Below are 18,904 nucleotides of genomic sequence, written 5' to 3'. Positions count from 1 at the left end.
TAGAGGGCCTATATCTGAAATTTGTAATTTGAAGAACCGCGTTCCATAGTCTCTTGGAAAACCTTTAGAGGGTGTTCATTGAAGGCTTGGCACCGACTACTAACGTATCAGTTCCTAGCTCATATAAAACGGGATAGTATTTTATTTCATCCATTTTGAAGTCGGTTTAACTTTTTTTAAAGATTAATTTTATTTTTGCATTTTTAGTTTTAAGTTTTTTTTATGTACTTAACGTATTTTTGTCCTTCAAATTAGTTTCAAGTTTCAAGGTGTGGATCTGAAGCCATCACTTGAGGAGTAGAAAATTGAAATACAATTAAATTGACGGCAACGCTCTTGCTCTTTACGAGTATATTGGTGCGGCGTAGCGTCACGTAGCAACGTAGCGCTCGGCGTAGCACATGTGCTACGGCCAGGCGGCTGCTGTTTTACCCGCTAAACGCCACTTGCTTCAACCTACTAACCCGGGATTAACCGGTTAAACCGTTAACCCAGTGTCAAATTGTATTGGTAACCATGGTAACTCCAGGTTTAACCGTTTAACCCCGCGTTAGTGGGATGGTGCAAGTGGCCCTAAGTGAGACACACTGACACAGATGTTAAATAAACACAGCCAGTTTTTATACATACTATGCACTTAAAATAAATCTTATAATAACCATTGTAAAAGCCATGTACTAACATTTTATTACCTTAGTCAGCAAGGTATACTTTGCATTAATAATCATTTATTCCTCTATTTAGTTCACATAGTAAATATTGTGATTGCTAAACAATTGTGTAAGTACTTAATGGATTGTATCAATATTACTAAGTACGGCAAAGATTGATGGTGTTAACTCGATGCTTCCCACTTCCTGATAGCACCTTTAAAACATTTAGCCTCGACCAGGAGCGCATTGCAATTAAAAAAAACATCTCAAGACTAAGAAGTCTTTTGTGTGTGTGTGTCTCATCCACGTGGGGGCGGCTGCGTGTGTGCGTGGTGCGCCATGATCGATGCCGGGGCGTCGCTGCCGCTCCGTGTCGTTTCCGGGCGACGTTGCCGCTCTCATCCTTAGGCGGCGTTAAGCTGAATTTGTGGATTAAGCCTCTTTATAAATCTAAATGAAACTGTTACTTTTTTGATGTCATTTTATAGCGATACAATCAGCGATGTCAAGCTTAATGACAATACTGTAGGCAAAAGACTTAGTTGCACAATGTACAATCTTACACTGCTTTGTCGACAATGAATCACAAAATTAGGTTGCTTTTAAAGTGACTTAACCATTAACAAGTAATTTTTTGGTTGGTTTACAATCATAAGTAAGTAAATGGCAACTAAGAAGTTACCACGAGCGCTCGAGTCGGCTGGCGATATGTGCCGAGAACGATTGCTAACATAGCATTCCACAGTTCGCGCCGCTTAATCCGCACTTAATTTAAAATTAATACAACCAGGCGGCGCACAGGAAATGAGCTTAGAGTTGCGGGAGAGGGGAGGGGGGGAGGGCGGCAACTGGGGGAGGTACGGGCTCCGAATTAGTTGGAATCGTCGATATATAATTCGATAACCGTCGCTTATTGCGTGGCAAAGGCGAGGTTCGCGATGTTTGCCGCTTAACCGTCTTACAGATTGTTTTTTTCGTGTCTCCTTGAGGGAAATGGGTTTTTACAACTCGGCCCCGCCGCCGGGATGCGCCGTCGCTCCCAAAGCAGGAAATGATATAACAGAGGTGACGCTGCTTGATAAAGATTTCCTTCATTTTATCGAAACAACAATTCACCTTGTGTTGTATATACACATTCATTAATAAGAACAGTTAGTGTATTTTTACAGAGCTTCTATTTTACACAAAGCTTCTTAGGTAGAGAAGGCACACAAAAACCTATTTTAAATTTGGTGTTTCTACTGAATTTGCTATTCAGTTGAATAACAGTTGAATTATTTTTTCAATGGCTCTTACAGTTTAACGCGCGTGGTAGGCCAGTGCTGTCGTTTTTAATATCCGGCAATAAATCATAAAGACAGTAAAACGTGTACACGCACAAAAACAGAGTATGGAACGTAATTACATAAAAGTCAAAACTACCACAGGTAAATGAACACTTGTAGGTAAGTGTTAAATCAAATTGGTAACCGGCTAGCATAGTAGGTAATAATTGTTGCTTTCATAGGGTTGTTTATTGAATGCTTTGAGTTGTTACAGTATTCGGCATAGAGTACTAATTGCAAAAAGAAAATGAATAAACGAATGAGTGAATGTGCTCTGTATGTATTTATTATAAATGCCTTGAAGACACTTTTTTGTCAATCTTGCAATTGACTGTCTATTTGCAGTCATTAGTTAACCTATACGACATGTTCACGTGTGTGTGACTTCAACCAAAGAGTAAAGTAAGTATAATACTTCAACTTATAAATTCCGCTAAAGATGTATACCTACAATTTTGAGAAAAGTAGTACTGTATAGTATAAGTGTAAGTACCCATTTCGATTTTAGAAAGGGCACATTTAGGAATATAGAAGCACAGCGACGTGATAGGTACTCAAAAAAGGGTCGAAAAATACTCTGGACGTTGCTCGTTAGACTGTCGGACGCTTATTAGTAAAGGTCTCCTGTTCTTGACTCGAATTTGGCCGATTGCTATCGCCTATCAAAGCCAGCGGTCCGGAATGTCTGTTGTTATATGACTACATTATAGCAGGTTTATCGTGTGCAATACAACGCTCCAGTGAATTCTACAGCCGGGGATCCATTAGGTATACCTGCTGGATCCATCCATTGATTTTGTATTTACTATGCGTATGCTGACAATACAACTTTCAGGTTAGTTACTAGATCATTAATTCATTATAGTCATTCTAACACAAATACAACTGAATACACCTGAGCGACGGCAGGTGACACGTGTTTTGAGAAACTTAAAGATCATTTATATACGCTTAGTTAGGTACATTTTAGACTTCATAACATTAATACATATATAAACCTGTAGGCATATATGAAAATTATCTAAATGGTTGAAATTTTGGATAAGAAAAGTAATGGAAAAAGAAACCCGAGTTCGAAACGTTCCTATTAATATTGTATTTTAAATTTATTATACGTGTTATAATCCGTCGAAATAGTTTTATTTCATAGCGGTAATCGAAGACAATATAACGTAACGTTATCTAGAGGTTCATCTGTGGAGTTAACAGAGTAGAAGTTCCCAAGATTCGCAGCAGTTCTCTTTATAGACAAAAGAACATGACTGCGTTCCATTGAAAAACTTTGCACAGAGAATAGTTTAACGAGTTCCCAGAGCTAACACTGGGAACAGTTAATTTCTTGCTCTGAGAATTGCACTCCGGGCGTTCGAACAATTCGTACCGACTATAACATTCCATTTCTTGCTCTTCTTCACTTGAAACACTTTATGAGTGTTTATGCGCGAACGATGTATCATTTGACCATAATTTTGGGAAAAGGATCAAACCCACAATTTTTCAAACTGGAACTGTTGCATACGTTCTGTAAAATTTGAACTTTCTGTCAAAAAGAAAAGTAAGTAATTAATATAAATTGTTTTTTTTTTGAGACTGGATCCTTTTTCTAAATAACGTCCATTTGTTATTTATAGCAAGTGATAAACTGAAGCGTCGTGAGAAATCTGCATACTTCTGCGAAGTAATTTTCTAGGTGTGTGTGTGTAAATTCCCGGAACTGATTAGGACGAGAAAAAGTTATGAAGTGCACAAAAATATATATATCCGTATGCAGAGATAGCTGATAGTTTTACTTATGTAGCAGCTCAAATGACATAATAAATTAAATGACAAGTATCATTAACGCGTTAGATTTTTTATACTCCGTTGTTTCACTTAAATATTTATTTGGTACTTGGCTGTAACCTCTCCCTCTTTGTAATGATATGTAGGATATAAAAACGTCCAACAGCAGCGCAAAGCTCATGTAAATCTGAGAAGCACATAAAGGATCTATACTAATTATATTATCAGCTACTAGATTAGCGGTAGGAAGATATAAAGGGTCCATTGTAGTTGCGGCGGCAGCGTCGCCGGAAATGCCCCCCCCTCCCTCCCCATTGCCGACGGAAATGGCGGCGAGGAGCGGAGACAGCGACATCCGCCGAGGTGAAGCCAGCGGTAGTGGGTTCAGTCGACACCCGGCCTTTGTTCCCTAAGCACCTAGCCGACAAAGACCCACTTTTGGTAAATTTGTGTTATTGGCGGCGCCAGGACGCGACGGACGGATTGCCACGCGACCTATGCTAACTTGTTAGGGTTTTGATCTCGATTCACACAATTCCCATTCGTTTTAAATAGTATTAATCTACTGAAGGTTATTTTAGATTAATAAGTCGGAAGGAAAAAAACTCATGTGTTTTTTTACACAGAAAAAATCTTTTGCTGCCTATCGTTTAAATAATTAAAATAGATTAATAGTACTAATAGTAGATTAAAAAATACCTATTTAGTAGTATACTAAGGTTTAGTACTTAGTTTAGCAGGTACCATTTTAATAATTTTTCATAATAAGATGATTTTTAGCTAGGATCGCAATAAGGAGGCCACAGCCCCAGCCACAAGGAGTTAGAGTTAGACCAGGAAAAGCCTGCAGCGATTTTGATAGCCCACTCAGTGCAAGTGTTATTTTAAACGTCAAACTTCTATGAAATTATGACGTATAACAGTTGCACTGCGTGGGCTATCAAAATCGCTGCAGGCTTTTCATCGTCTAACTCTATGTCTTTGTTCATTTATACTAACACTACTTCTAAAGTCCCATTTAGACGGTTCAAGAACTTACTTGCATGCAATATTTGATACATTGCTAACTAGGTACTTACAGAGCACAATTAATTCAGTCGACCAACTAAACACCGCAATGTAGGTTATATTAACAAAAAACACCGAAAACACTGTACTTTGGTGTTAGATGGTGTCATACTCATGACCATTCATGACTTAACCAAAGACAATTTCAAATAAATTCTCTTTGACTTAACTCAATAGGGATTATTACTGCAATGTTCTGCCGCCATAGTACCTACAGCACTATGTTGTTTAGTAAACCATAGAGTAACTTATACATACTCGGCCTTAAACAGTTTTTTGACAAGTTTACACAATGACATTGATGCATCAAGGCGGTTTGTTTACAGGTGGTCTACCGCGAATCGCGAAAATCGAAATATCGTTATCTGCCTCTCTATCGATCGAATAAGCAAGAGTGATAGAGAGGCAGAAACCGAACTTTCGATTATCGTGTTTCGCGGTAGGCTCTCTGATAGCAGTTGTGACGCCCTCTACGCAGAGTTTTGCGTAATATTCCCTATTCATTCTCACACCATAGGCAAAATTTGTTACTTACGCTGCCCTCTTTTAGACTTTATAGCAAACTGAAAGACTTCCAGGACACTAATAACAAACTGGATACTGGCAGCGCCCTCTCTTTCAAATTCCATGAACTATTATCTCAACCAGGGGGTGAGCTAGCCGTACGCTACTTTCCGAGTATTAGCATCATTTAGCCCTCTTTGTACAAGCCGTGTATTGTGTAACTTGGGTAACAAACAGGCTCTCTTTATCGGTGCCCCTTAATACACCTAATATTAATTGTCAGAATATGAATTCGCATTTAACGGATTTGGCATAACATAATTGTAATAACATTGAACAGGCATAATAATAAAATAGCATAACACTTATTGCGCATAATAAGAATCCGCATACTTGAAATATATATTATGATTATTATGAATAACATAATGAACTATAATTTTAATTGTTACAAAATGAATTAGAATAATTTTATAAAGCGAGCGAATTAGATGGATCACGGCAAAACCAACTCGGTTACGTTATGTTCGATGTTAGATATTTTTACAATACATATATGCTTCTTTACCGCACTAGTGTGATAAGTAGCACATTACGTGACTAAGTCGAAAATTTAAAGGGCCATTACCTATGTACTGTACGATACGATACATGTGCGAATAGGTAATTCGCAACTCGTTTAAAGGAAAAAATAAAATAAAATTTAATTATAATATTATATTCATTTGTAATTATAATATTTTTAAAAGGTCATACACAATTTCAATCAACACTTGTCTATTAATTTTTTTTTATTTTTTTTTATTTTTTTTGTTCTTGTCCGCTTTTAATTTGTACGTCAATTGCGATTCTAACATTTCCTTCAGGTAGATATATTTAGTTCCCCACGGAGAGTAGGATATATACCACTCTCGAAACATTTCATAGTCAAAAGGGTCCACGTAGTTAGCTTCGCTGTCCATAAGTACAGCGTTTAAAATTTCTTCAGGTCTAAGAGGCTTATAGTATAGCTGGGCTACACGATCTGCGGAGAGTACGTTCACCAGCGCACGTTTGATACTGTTAACGTCATATCCTCGAAGCGTCTGCGCCGTGCTGTGCACATTGAAGCCACGAGAAATCCCGTGATACTTCATTAAAACTTTCATTAAAACCAAGCAAATGCTTCCATAATCAGATCGTGGTATTAGAATGAGAGAAGGAAACGCTTTAGACAATAAGGCCGGTTTAGCGAGCCACGGTACGGATGCTGTTCCCAAAACCATAACCTTGTCTATAGACGTTAAAGGTTTTACGATCTCTTTAAAGAAATCCTTCGAGAGCCGCTGAGGATTAAACCACCTATCTTCTTTAGGTACAGCTTTATAGAAAAGTTTGTCAGCATTATCAACTAAAATGACGGTGGGCTGCATTAATCGACTTATTTCGTAAATGTACTTAAACATGGTTTTTAGGGCTCCTCCAGGAAATTTATTATATACGTTGGTAGGCGATAGATCTATCAAAATCGAGTTTGTCTCTGTTGCAATGGCGTACACCAAAGTTCTTTTTCCACTTCCTTTGGGGCCTACAAGCAGTTGCGAGCGAATTGCATTGGGACATGAACAGCCTGAAGTCAAAAGGCATAAAACTTTCACTTGCTCTCTGACGTCACCCAAACATGGAGGTGGAAAAGAAGGTGTCCAGAGAACTGCTCTCATATCTGCAGCCGCGTAATTCACGTCACCCCAGTAATCGTCAAGTGTTATACGAGGGTATTTCCGAATAATACCCTCATCAACTAATCTTTGAAACATCTTCGCAGGAGGGATTTTACTTTGCTTTGGGGGAGGTTTTTTTTTCGGTTTTTTTCTTTTTTTAATAATGGGTAGTTCCGTGATACCGGCAGCTTCGTAGTCTAATTTAAGAGCGGTTTTTAACAATTGTAATTCTACCCTCATCATTTCGTCGACTATAGGGCGAAGCTCTAAATTTATGTCTTTGTATGCAGTTTCAGTTATGAATTCCTTCACAAAACCTCTCATAACATCCAATGGAGCATCTGGAGTGTCAACATCCTTCCATTGGTTTTGATATATATTCCAGGCTTCCTGGAGACCATCAAAGTTCTTGCCAATAGAAATGTATACCCCAGGATCATTATCAGGGTTTAAACGCTGTTTTCTGTAATTTATGAGTCTTTTTATCTCCTTTTCTTTTGCTTCTAATGCTAACCGTTTTTTTTCTGATTTTGCTTCAAGTTTTTCGGCTTTTATTTGTTCAGGACTCTTTGGGTTGCCAGCTTCAATTTTTCTTCTTTTCATTTCTGCGTCTCGCCACTCTATGTATTCTGGGACTGAAAACGTTTCTCCCCGTACTACTAAAATAGAACCTCCTTCATCTGGCCACGGATACTCATCAAATTGACGGACTCCATAATACCAGTCACTAAACCATTGTTGAATTTCAATAGTAATGTCTTCCATAATATCATCTTTCCTTAGCCTTAAAACATGAGTTTTCTCTTTAACATTTGCTTCCATCCATTCCTTAAAATATTTTTTACGAAATTCACGTCGGACATTTCTTACTTTTTCAAGTTCGGGTTTAGCTGATGGAGGTAACCAAGAGGGAATAGTCATTCCAAGCAGTCTTCTTCGTTCATCCTCTTTAGTTCTCTCCCTTTTTAGTAACATAAAACGTCTGTATACTTGTTGTATCAAGCCGGATGCTTTTATACGAAGCGATTCTCTTGCTGCAGGCTTTTTTAACCCAGCCAGTTCCAAATACAAATCAGTGTCCGTATTATACTTTTTATTTTTTTCTCTGGTGATCTTACGTGCTCTCTCCATGCGTTGAATATTCCATAAATGTCCATTATATACTCTTAAAAATTCTCTTTCAGCGATTTCTGCTGGTGACAACTGTTCAGATCCTTCTGAATCAGAAATTTCTTCACCCATTGCCAATTTTCTACGGATTTCTGCTTCTTTTTCCTCTCGTATTCTTTCCTCTTCTGCTTGTCTTTCTTCCTCTAAGCGTTCTGCTTCAGAAGGAGTCGGCTCTGGGTCACCTAATCGATTACCAGCAAAAATTTCGTCTATTATATATTGCATTTCTTGTTGACGTACCTCAAATGGATAAAAATAAGGAGTAATTATTTGTATATCTTGAGGCACTAAAAGCAATTGCTGTAATGCATTTTCGGGGTATATATATTGAAATGCTTCTATTTCTTGTAATGTCCATTTTAACTCGAGAATGCGACATGTTAAAGCATCAATAATTGTTTTTATATAAGGTCTTCTTTGAACTTGTTCCATCTGATCGTAAGAATCGCATAGTTTGTTGTATAGGGCGCAATATTTGCAGTACACCCGTGCCACCAGTTCCACGGCTGTAGCCTGCGGCTTGATGCCGAGGAAGGTGTTAGCGAACTCCTGCAGGCGGGCATCTTCTGTTAAAGCTGTATTGAAATCATTTTTAATTTGAAGCCACCGTTCGTAATAATCTTTGTTAGCCATTTCGTAGATTTTGTGATTAATTAAAAATAAATAATCTATGTACAAAAACTATGAATAAATAAATGTTATAAAAATAATGTCATTACTAAGTCATATTTGTTACCGACTTTCTAATGACACATTTGACATGATTTTTAGCAGAGAGTATTTATTAGGTGTAGGTCAGGAAACGAATGGTTAAAATAAAGTTGTAGAGGGAAATGCTAGGAACACAATTTTTGACTCCGTAACTTTATTTGGACTAGTTAGGAGGTGAACGTATCAAAAGTCCCCGGCCGTATTTGAAGGTCCTATTTTTCGGTTTTTCGATTATATCTCGGAAACTATGCATCTTAGCGACATGGCCAGGCCACTTATACAAAATGAAAGTTAATTTGATTTGTTGCCAGTTTAATTCAGTCAAGTTTTTCGATATCTTGAATAGTTTTTGAGATATCCGCTCTTGAAAGTTTATTTAGGGCTCTCAATTTTATCTTGATATCTACATCAGTGAAGCTGCTAGGCCGTATTCAATGATATCGTTTTCGTATAAATCGGTGGTGCTGAATCCATTTATGATGTCACATTGACACCATTCCGAAGTAAAAACAAAATTAAAGTCCCGGGACAGGATAGTCTTTATAACCAATATCATCTTTTGAGGGTGTGAAAAGTGGGGTGAAAGTTTGTATGGGGAATCAATAACCGCTGAACCGATTTAGATAATAAATTTGGGATGGTCTACATCTTTGATTTAGTTGAAAATGATACTAAACGTGACTTTAAACCTAAACTTAAACAGTATTAACTTCAGGACTTCAGTTTCGGCGAAGAAGCTGAATTCACCCCACACCCCATTTTACACCTTTAAAGGACGATTTTTGAGATAAAAATACGATCTTATGTCCTGTCTCGGGACTCAAAACATCTACATACATACATACATATAATCACGCCTATTTCCCGGAGGGGTAGGCAGAGCCCACGGTCAAAATATCTGTATACCAAATTTAAATTAAGTCGGTTCACCGGTTTAAGCGTGAAGAAGAGTTTAAAATAATAAGTTTTTGGCAAAAATTTCATTTTTGATACTAGCTTTTATCGCTGACTGTACTTTTCTTACGACAGACAACTAATACTCATCGAGACAATTCTAAAAACCCCTAACACAATTACGTTGCGTTGTTTCATCACAGAGTTCCTAAGGCCACCTCCTGTCTCCATCATCAGATCAGTTCGACAGTACCATATTATTGTATTGTCATCAGAACTACATACAGCTGCCAATTTTCATGACGCTACGATCCTTGGAAGATGGTTAAATTATTAGTTACCTTAGATTCCATTACATAGTTACATACAGGTCGAGTGTTCCTATGGCCACCTCCTGTCTCCATCATCAGTTCAGTTCGACAGTACCATATTATTGTATTGTCATCAGAACTACATACAACTGCCAATTTTCATGACGCTACGATAGTTAGTTACATACAGGTCGACCTAATAAAAGCTTGTTAAAAAAGGTATTTGTTTAAAGGTTATATGTTTTTACTTCGCAATGGTGTCAATGTGATACCATAAATTAATTTTCACCACACCAGCTCGGAAAGGCTTACTTTGCACTTCAAACACTGATAGCAAAGTTGCATTTTATTCACATGTGAGGCAAAGTAATCAAATGCAAATTTTGAGTTGTTTTCTTGTGTTTGCTGGTAGAATTGACTTTTAAATGATGATTTTGTATGATAAATATTTAATAACATTCATTTGGATTTGATTTGGTTTGATTTTGTTTGATATTTGCTTCGGGTTGGTGTGGTGAAAAATTTTGTGTTTCACTCGGGGGCAAATTTTGTGTAACCCCCGTGCTTTGAAATACTCGCAACGCTCAAGATTAAATTTTTCGAATCACTCGCTACGCTCGTGGTTCAATTTTGGAATCTTTCGCTGGCTCGGGTATCAATATTAGCACGAGCGGTTAAACAACAACTTTGCCCCCTTGTAAAACAAATAACTATTGTCACTCCCGATTTATACGAAAACAATACCAAACATGGCCTAGTCGCTTCACTGGTGTAGAAGTCAAGATAAATTTGAGAGCCCCAAATAAACTTTCAAGACAGGATATCCCGTAAACTATTCAAGATATCGAAAAAAAAATACAAATTAAACCGATAGCAAATTTAATCAGCTTTCGGTTTGTCTAAGTAGTCATGTCGTTAAGGCGCAAAGTTTCCAAGATGAAAAACCGAAAAATGGGACCTCTTAAGCCCTCTCCCCCCCGGCTCAAAGGCTACGGCCAGGGACTTTTGATATGTTCACCTCCTATCTAGTCCAAACAAAGTTACAGAGTCAAATATTGTGTTCCTAGCATTTCCCTTTATACCTTTTTATTGCTTGGTCTACAGCGATATAGAGTCGATGAAACTATTTTTAGTAGACTCTGTATAACCAACTTTAAAAATGTTCGTCTACACATATAATCCTTTCTGCCATTTATTATATCTATTACCTACATCTGTTCATGCCAGTTTTAGTAAAGCGACGTACTGATATGAAGGTAGTGCATAGTTATCTTATTATCCAACGTATTTTCACGGAAACTTACGAACGTATACTGTCTTGTTACTTCAGCTAGTCTCGGTACAAAAAGTAATACTTAATACGGTACATTGACTGAACTAGCATGACAAATAGGAAAGTTTCCGAGAAAATACGATGGAAAACAATTATGCAGTACATCTGTAATTGGTGTTGGAGCCAATCTTAGTAGAGATTCTCATTGAACGAATTCCTAAGTGTGATTTAGTTAAATTCTTAGAGCTTACGGCTCGAGTAACATAAAAAACGAAGTCTAACCAGTCGTACTCAAATGCGAACAAGAAATATAAGAGTGTTAAACTTAGTTATCTTGTATCAGCAATATATACTATAGATACGAGTATACAGTTCCTTACTAAAATTTATTCCTCATCTTCTACACTTTTCAGGAACGGTACGGTTAAAGAAAGCAAGCGCTAAAGAATATGCTACTTTTAACCACCCGTGGCTCCAGTGCTTATCTAATCTGAGGATATGTTGTAGATTAGGTACAGTGGCGTTCAAAAGTGCATGGATAAATGTCGACCGTAATGCTCTAATATTACGGTTGAAAAATCTCCATGCACTTTTGATCGCCAGTGTACACCACCTGAACAATTATTAGGCTTGCCAAATGAAAACGACTTGTGAAATTCTATGTTTTTTTGACTGACCAACATGATAAAACTAGGTAAAGACACACATTCGATTACTGTTTAAAAATAGCTATAAGTACATAAGCTGGTTATGGCCATAGTAAATAGTTTGTAAACTTGAACGATTGTAATTAATGTAAACAAATATACTACGTAAATTACAAAGTAGGTAACGAACGAATTATCCAATTCCAAAGTACATAGGTATTTAATTATTTTTCCTATGGAATCGATCTTGGGGTTTAGTGTAAATTACGCATCTGTGACCACGTATGATCAATACAAATAAAGAATATGAAGATGAATATGAATATTTAGTGTATGTATGTATACCGGGTGTGGCCTGTAACACGAGCAAATAATTCAAACATAGATTGTACTCCTCAAACGGTGACACTTTTGTTCAACAACTTTTAAAAATTATGAAGTATTTAGACTCCCTATTTTTCATACAAAATAAATATTATCTTCAATGGACGCCATCGCCACGCCATATCATTGTGATTGACGTTGCTTGTCACGCCTTAAACTTAACAAAATTCGCAGTACATTGCGTCTTAGAATAAACTTTAAAGTGTATTAAAAATCAAACCACGAGTTATTTTTAAAAGTCGCTGAATAAATGTTGGTCAGTATGAGGAGTACAGCCTACAGTTTAATTTTTTGCTCATATTACAGGCCACACCCGGTATATATATTCGTATAAATCTTGGGTTTCATTTTACAGCCCGGTTTCATTTACTCAAATCGAACAGATATCGATACAAAAATAGTCACATTAAAAAAAGTAAGGGTGTTCTCTGACAACAATACCCACCCCCTAGCTGGTTACAATAAAAATGTTTTAAGTGCGCCTCCGTACGTTCCATTGAACATGAGAATCGACGGCGCACGCGCTGCCGGCTACTTCCGGAGTGTGACGCGTGCCGCGCGCCTTTCTGCCGCCCGCGCCGCTGTCCAAGTGATACCCGACCAACGATCTAACTTACGACTACGACACGACACCGACATGACTGTATCAACAGGCGGTTACTTCGAGATTAGTAATTGTAATTACCGTAGTAGATAGTCACAAAACTCTTTAATGATACCTACCGCCAAAAACATGAAACCTAGCGATGTCCGTTTTCAATTTTGTCGTAACTAACTCTAATTTGGCATATTCGCTTTATACAGTCAGAATAATTTATGTCGCTAAACATAGATTATAAGGAAGACGACAGATAATACCATTGAACTCTTAGCACAATCAGATTAGGACTAACCTTGAAATCTCTAGAACACTCCTGCAATTTGGTATGTATGTTAATTAAAGGTCTCTTTTTTTTCATGTCCACACTATTTGACATTTGGGGACCTCGAGGAACCGCCACCATCTTGGAGAATGTGTACAAGCTTGGAGAAATTTGCATTTTACTCTGAATCTAAGTTCTGATGTAAGGCAACATTAAAGCCGATTAAATTGTACAGAAAAATCTTCGACACTTTTGCGGGAAAAATACGTGTTCTTAGAGAAAATACTTGCGAATCCAGATTTAGCGCTTATACCCTTTCAGGGGACATTCTCTTAATAGAAAAGTTGGAGAAATATTAATTCTACTTTTATCTATTCATTGATGAAAAAATCATTTATTTACATACAATATATATACAGTGGTACTACTAAACGAAATTAATAACTAGCTTAAATCTAAAATAGGCCCGTGAGGCATTGTACCAAGGATGCTGGCGGCATATTCATTTGTACATGATCTACCCCAATATCAACATTTTACTCGACTGTGACTTAACCAGAAAGTAGGGTTATAAATCTGGATTCAGCAAGTATTTTCTCAAAGAACATGTATTTTTTCCACAAAAGTATCGAAGACTTTTTTCTGTACAATTTAATCGGCTCGGCATTTTCCAAGATGGTGGCGGTTCCTCGAGGTCCCCAAATGTCAAATAGTGTGGACATGAAAAAGAGACTTTTAATTAACATACATACCAAATTTCAGGACTGTTCTAGAGATTTCGAGGTTAACTAGTCCTAATCCGATTGTGCTATATAATTTATGTTTTACTCAATTGTAAGTGAAGGTCTTCATTAGGTACGTATTATGAATTACAAGGCACTTATGAATGTCAGAAACTACCACCGGTTTCAGAAAATATTATAGTAATAAAATACAGTTTTTGGTAATAAATAAATCAGTATTATAATTTATATTAAAATTATTTTTAACGGGTCACTCACGTCACGTAAGTACATACAATTATATCGTAATATTTACAAAAGGAAAAAATTGTCATGTTTTCGTGGTATTTTTCCACCACTTCATCAATATGTCCAATATGAACGTCATAAAAGGATTTTGCATAATTTTATTAAATTCGTTTTCCCTGGTTCTTGTACTTGTATTACTTAACAACTTCTAGGTGTAAAACTTTAAAAGTTGACACAAAAAGCGCTCGCTTGTCTCTTGCACCAGCCGGGACTGTAGGTTGTCCGAAATGCAACCTAACAATGATTTATTTGGTATCCCTCCTATGTATTCATTACGGGTGTAGAAATTTAAGCCATTTATTTTGTTAACTCTGTCTCGGGCAATAAAGTTTGCTTGGGGTTGGATTAAAGGGATCACGGCACATGAATAGTTTGTAATCTTAATGTTTGTATTGAGATTATTTTTAGTTCATTTGCATAACGAGGCAAACGTTGAATTTTAGAATGGGCTACAAATGGTTTTTAGGGTATGGCATTGCAGATGAAAGATAATTAATAATATGGTAAATACATGTTACTAAATACAGATAACGTATTTAACGGTAAGTAAATACAGATAACGTTCTTCCAGTCCTCATCTAGTTCGTAATTAATTAATTATTAGGCGCTAAATACTTCACATTGTCTCTACACCTATGTAGTGTTTTCGCCACATACGGAAAATATACATATGTGATGTATGCTACGTAGTGCTACCATGGTAGCTTAGCCATGAATGAAGTTTCTGGTCCTCTCGTCTCTGGTATGAATTATCAAATCCAGACCAATGCTCATCAGTGTTAGCCTACTTTGAATAAAATAAAATAAAAACTAATTGTACGCTAAAATTCTTCCAGGAACATGAACGATTGAACGATGTCGACTGTTAAATACCCTACTGATTAATTCCAACGTTTTTTTTATTTAGTGCTTCATTATATAGACACTTTAGCGGTGTAAGTGTTTATTTATAACTACAATATTTTATGTACCATCACGTTTCCCACGAACGGATCTCTTCATTAGCGTTCATAAAGCGGTAGGTACTCGTTAAAGCGAATCCGTGACAAATTAATGCCGACTCCAGTGATCGCCGCCGCCCAGCCGGTTAGCGATCGTGATGCGCCGGAACCGAACGGCAGAATGATTGACTGCCCGATACGAGGGAGCCTGCGAGCGCGACGCGAGCTCCCCGGTGCTACAAACGCCATTCACACTCGTCCGCAACGTTTACTCGATTCCGAAGCATCGAAATTATTTTTTTTTGTTTTCATTGCATGATAGGACATAATATTATTTACCTGACAATATTTTTTATACAAGTAGCATAAAATGCAACATGCGTAATGGACTCAATCAGTTTTACTGGTTTACACTGAAATTTAATAAATATTAAAGCGTTTGGTATAAATATTCGTGCAGGTAGCTGTCGGTCCCGGCGTAGTTTTGCCGACATTTAAGTAAACTAAAATCAAAATCTTTAGAATATTATTATAGGAGCCTATCTTACACTAACCAAAAATAAAGGTATATACATACATATACATACATAATTGTATTTTAGTTTATGCCTGTGTCTACTACTACCTAAGTATCTACTAAGTATCTAAGTTTTATACGGTTATATCATCATCATCATCAGCATCATATGGTTATAACTTATTGCATTTTATTAGATTAATTTAGCTAGTCAAAAGGTTTAACGCGACAAAAAAGTAAACAAAGTACTGAGTATTTTGTGTGTACAGATCACATTTTAAATTACCACTACTCTCCACGACCCATGCATGACTTGACAGCTTAATTAAAACATTATTGAAATGCGGCAACAATTGCGAAGATAAGCGTGTCCCATTACACCAGCGCAGCAATTACCAGGATAGTTCAACCCCACATCTTTTGTGGACCGCGGGAAAAAATCAAAGCTCGGCACGGTTGTCACCGCGAATCGGCATCGCTTCCCGCGCACGCGCAGCCCGGCACTCGCGCGCAGCGCACCCCTCCCCTCGCCACTCGACATTGATACTACACCGTAAAAAATTAAGCCACACTTACTGGTGCCTATTATTCTAACAAATTAAGCAATGAAGTAGTTAAGTTAGTGATGTCAGGTTTAGAGCTGATTATGCAGGCGACCATTCTGTTACACACCTAACTAATTTAAACAGCTTTAACGTGCCATAAAAACAAAAACATATTATTTTTCACTATTCTAGAGACTATAACAGTTCAAACAAAGCAGAGAGAGATAGAGAGAGCTGGTCCTGTTCTTTTTTTAGCCTACTTTGGTGGCCCACTGCTGGGCAAACACCTCCCTTTGTTCTTGTTCTCATATACCGTAATCCCAAACTAGTTCTTATATTATCTAAAACGTTTTTGTACATATTTTGTTAGATGCCTACCTATATTTACATATATCAGCAACCTCGTCGAGTATAAATATTATGGTTCGATTATTATTGTCTCCTCAAAATAGTATTACAATTTTACGCAATTTTCAAAGTTTATATTATTCCTAAAATTATTCTGTGACCCAAGGGTCACCAGGGCCATTATATATATAAATAAAGAGCCTTTTAAAAATGCAATTGAGTTTTTCACCAAAAATCTCTTCAATATCGAGGGTACTTAATTAGCAGCAAAACATGTGACGGCGCGTGCCGCTACTTACCCACCGGGCCGAGGCTCATAGGAATAGGTTCCTTACTACAATAATTTACACAATTAAGCAAATTAAGGTCTTTTGAGTATAGAAAAAAAATAAACATAGAAACATAGGAGATCTACGCCAATTATGTAAGCACACTTTAATTCTATTAAGACGTTAAATAGGAACCTCTAATAGGACGATATGCATCGGGGCACTAAAATGATAAAAGTCACAAATATAGAAAGCTCACAGCCCGTAGTCCTTAACCGCTTCACCAACCGAAATGAATATCCCTTTGAAGTTAGGGAGGTAACTTTTAATTGTCCGACAGCGTCGGTTCTTTCAGATCCTCCTCGAAGCTTTGACCACACGCTTGGCTTGACAAATATAAGCGTCTTTACGGGGTAGCAACGACAACTTAACATGCCAACTATTTTCTGCGTTATTAACTTTTTGAGAGACAAGTTAATTCTAATATATTTTGTAGGCTTTTGATCACTGGTGTGTTGTTGTGTAGGATTTTTTCATCCCCTAAGCGAAAGTGACTTTAAAGCTGCGTAAGGTTATTTTCTTAGCTTAGCTTAACTGGGGATGAAACAAAATTGTAGATTGTACTTTATATTGATTTATGAATTTTAACAAAGACATAATGCCGTAAAAATAATCTCAAGGAGCCTAGATTATAGTTGCAAGGGTAGCCTAAACCTTATTAGGTTAAAGTTGCCTCGATAGAAAAAAAAAACAAGAAAGACATGTCTAATTTTCTTAAATTTTAATTGTATATCGTTACCGTGCATACCACAGCAACATTATTTTAGTATAAAGTAGGTAAAGATATACCCGAGGAAGCCGACGGATTTGACTAGCAAAATTTTAAACATAAGTATTTATTTTAATTTGGTATTGGTATCTATCCAATTGAAATAAATCTACATATCATGCCGGAAAATGTGAAAAGGAAAACTAAAACAAAATTATTAGCGTATCTACCTCCTCTACATGCTACACGTAAAATGGGGACGATTCTTTCTCGCTTGAACCCTATGGTGTGGGGTGTCATTGGATAGGTTTTTCAAAACGAGTAGTAAGGGTTTTCAAAAACTATGCTTTGATTTTTTATATATCCTTTCGGAGCGGCTATTTCTGAAAATAATAACTTGAAAAGTTAACGGTTTTTTAGAATTATGACTAATGATAATCTGACAATCATTACATTATGACTTTCAATAATTATGTCAAACAAAGGGACCCCTTGGCCTATAAGGTGTTAAAAAGGCACTTGCTACGGATAAAATTAAGTAGTTACCTATCTAATTCTACCTGCAAACCAAAGTATATCTAAAATCCCTCAAAGCCGTGGAACGGAAGGAATAACTAACTTTTTTTTTAATGGAATTAGTGTCAACAATTACCTGAACATTTGGTGGCACGTAGAGAATCGGACAGCGTCGGTGTGGAGTAGCCCTTTCCAAGACCACTGGCCAGTTTGTCTGATCCTGGGGGTAAAGGTACATTTTATTTCACATTAAACTTTTACCTAATGTTAAAACACGCAGTTTTTTTAATTTATACCAGTGGCAATGATGGCCACCTACGAATTCATTATAATTAACTAATTCAATGAGAATGATATTTCCATTCCAATTCTCATATTATATAATTTCGTTCCAAAAAATTGTCTGATCTGAGATATTGTCTGATTCACAAATAATAATATATAATAAAAAAAAAACCCTCTCCCACGCTTATGGCGCTACGACTCTACGAGTGAGTACCCATTATTCCGCAATGCTCTGCGCAATATGTTTAGAGCTATTTATTTGAAGAGAATAAATATGTCGCGCACTTTTCGGGTGGTCACGGGCAGCGCATAAATCTCAAAATGAAGGGGAAGAGCTCATCATTACTGGTATTTCTATCGAACAATTAAGTATACATTGTCCTGGCTACGGTTCCCAT

The 18,904-nt window shown here is 36.9% G+C and overlaps 2 protein-coding genes across 3 annotated transcripts in view; both read right to left on the bottom strand.

The window, feature by feature from the left end:
• Positions 1 to 18,904, bottom strand: part of LOC134804835 (DNA-binding protein D-ETS-3) — an 81,808-nt gene that overhangs the window by 47,886 nt on the left and 15,018 nt on the right. For both annotated transcript variants that reach the window (XM_063778107.1, XM_063778106.1), the window contains exon 3: positions 18,358 to 18,441. In XM_063778107.1, coding sequence (XP_063634177.1) covers positions 18,358 to 18,441 — 84 coding nt within the window. The remainder of the gene's footprint in view (positions 1 to 18,357; positions 18,442 to 18,904) is intronic.
• LOC134804744 (IQ and AAA domain-containing protein 1-like) lies at positions 6,124 to 8,877 on the bottom strand. The gene has a single exon (XM_063777947.1). It carries the CDS (start codon positions 8,833 to 8,835, stop codon positions 6,124 to 6,126), a length of 2,712 nt encoding a protein of 903 aa, XP_063634017.1. The 5' UTR covers positions 8,836 to 8,877.

This window comes from Cydia splendana, chromosome Z, assembly GCF_910591565.1.
Source record: "Cydia splendana chromosome Z, ilCydSple1.2, whole genome shotgun sequence".
NCBI lineage: Eukaryota > Metazoa > Arthropoda > Insecta > Lepidoptera > Tortricidae > Cydia > Cydia splendana.
Note: the sequence above shows the minus strand (reverse complement) of the source record. Positions and strands in the feature narration are given on the sequence as shown.

Coding starts and splice junctions, on each gene's coding strand:
- LOC134804744 (XM_063777947.1), bottom strand. CDS start 8,835: ATGGCTAACAAAGATTATTACGAACGGTGGCTTCAAATTAAAAATGAT.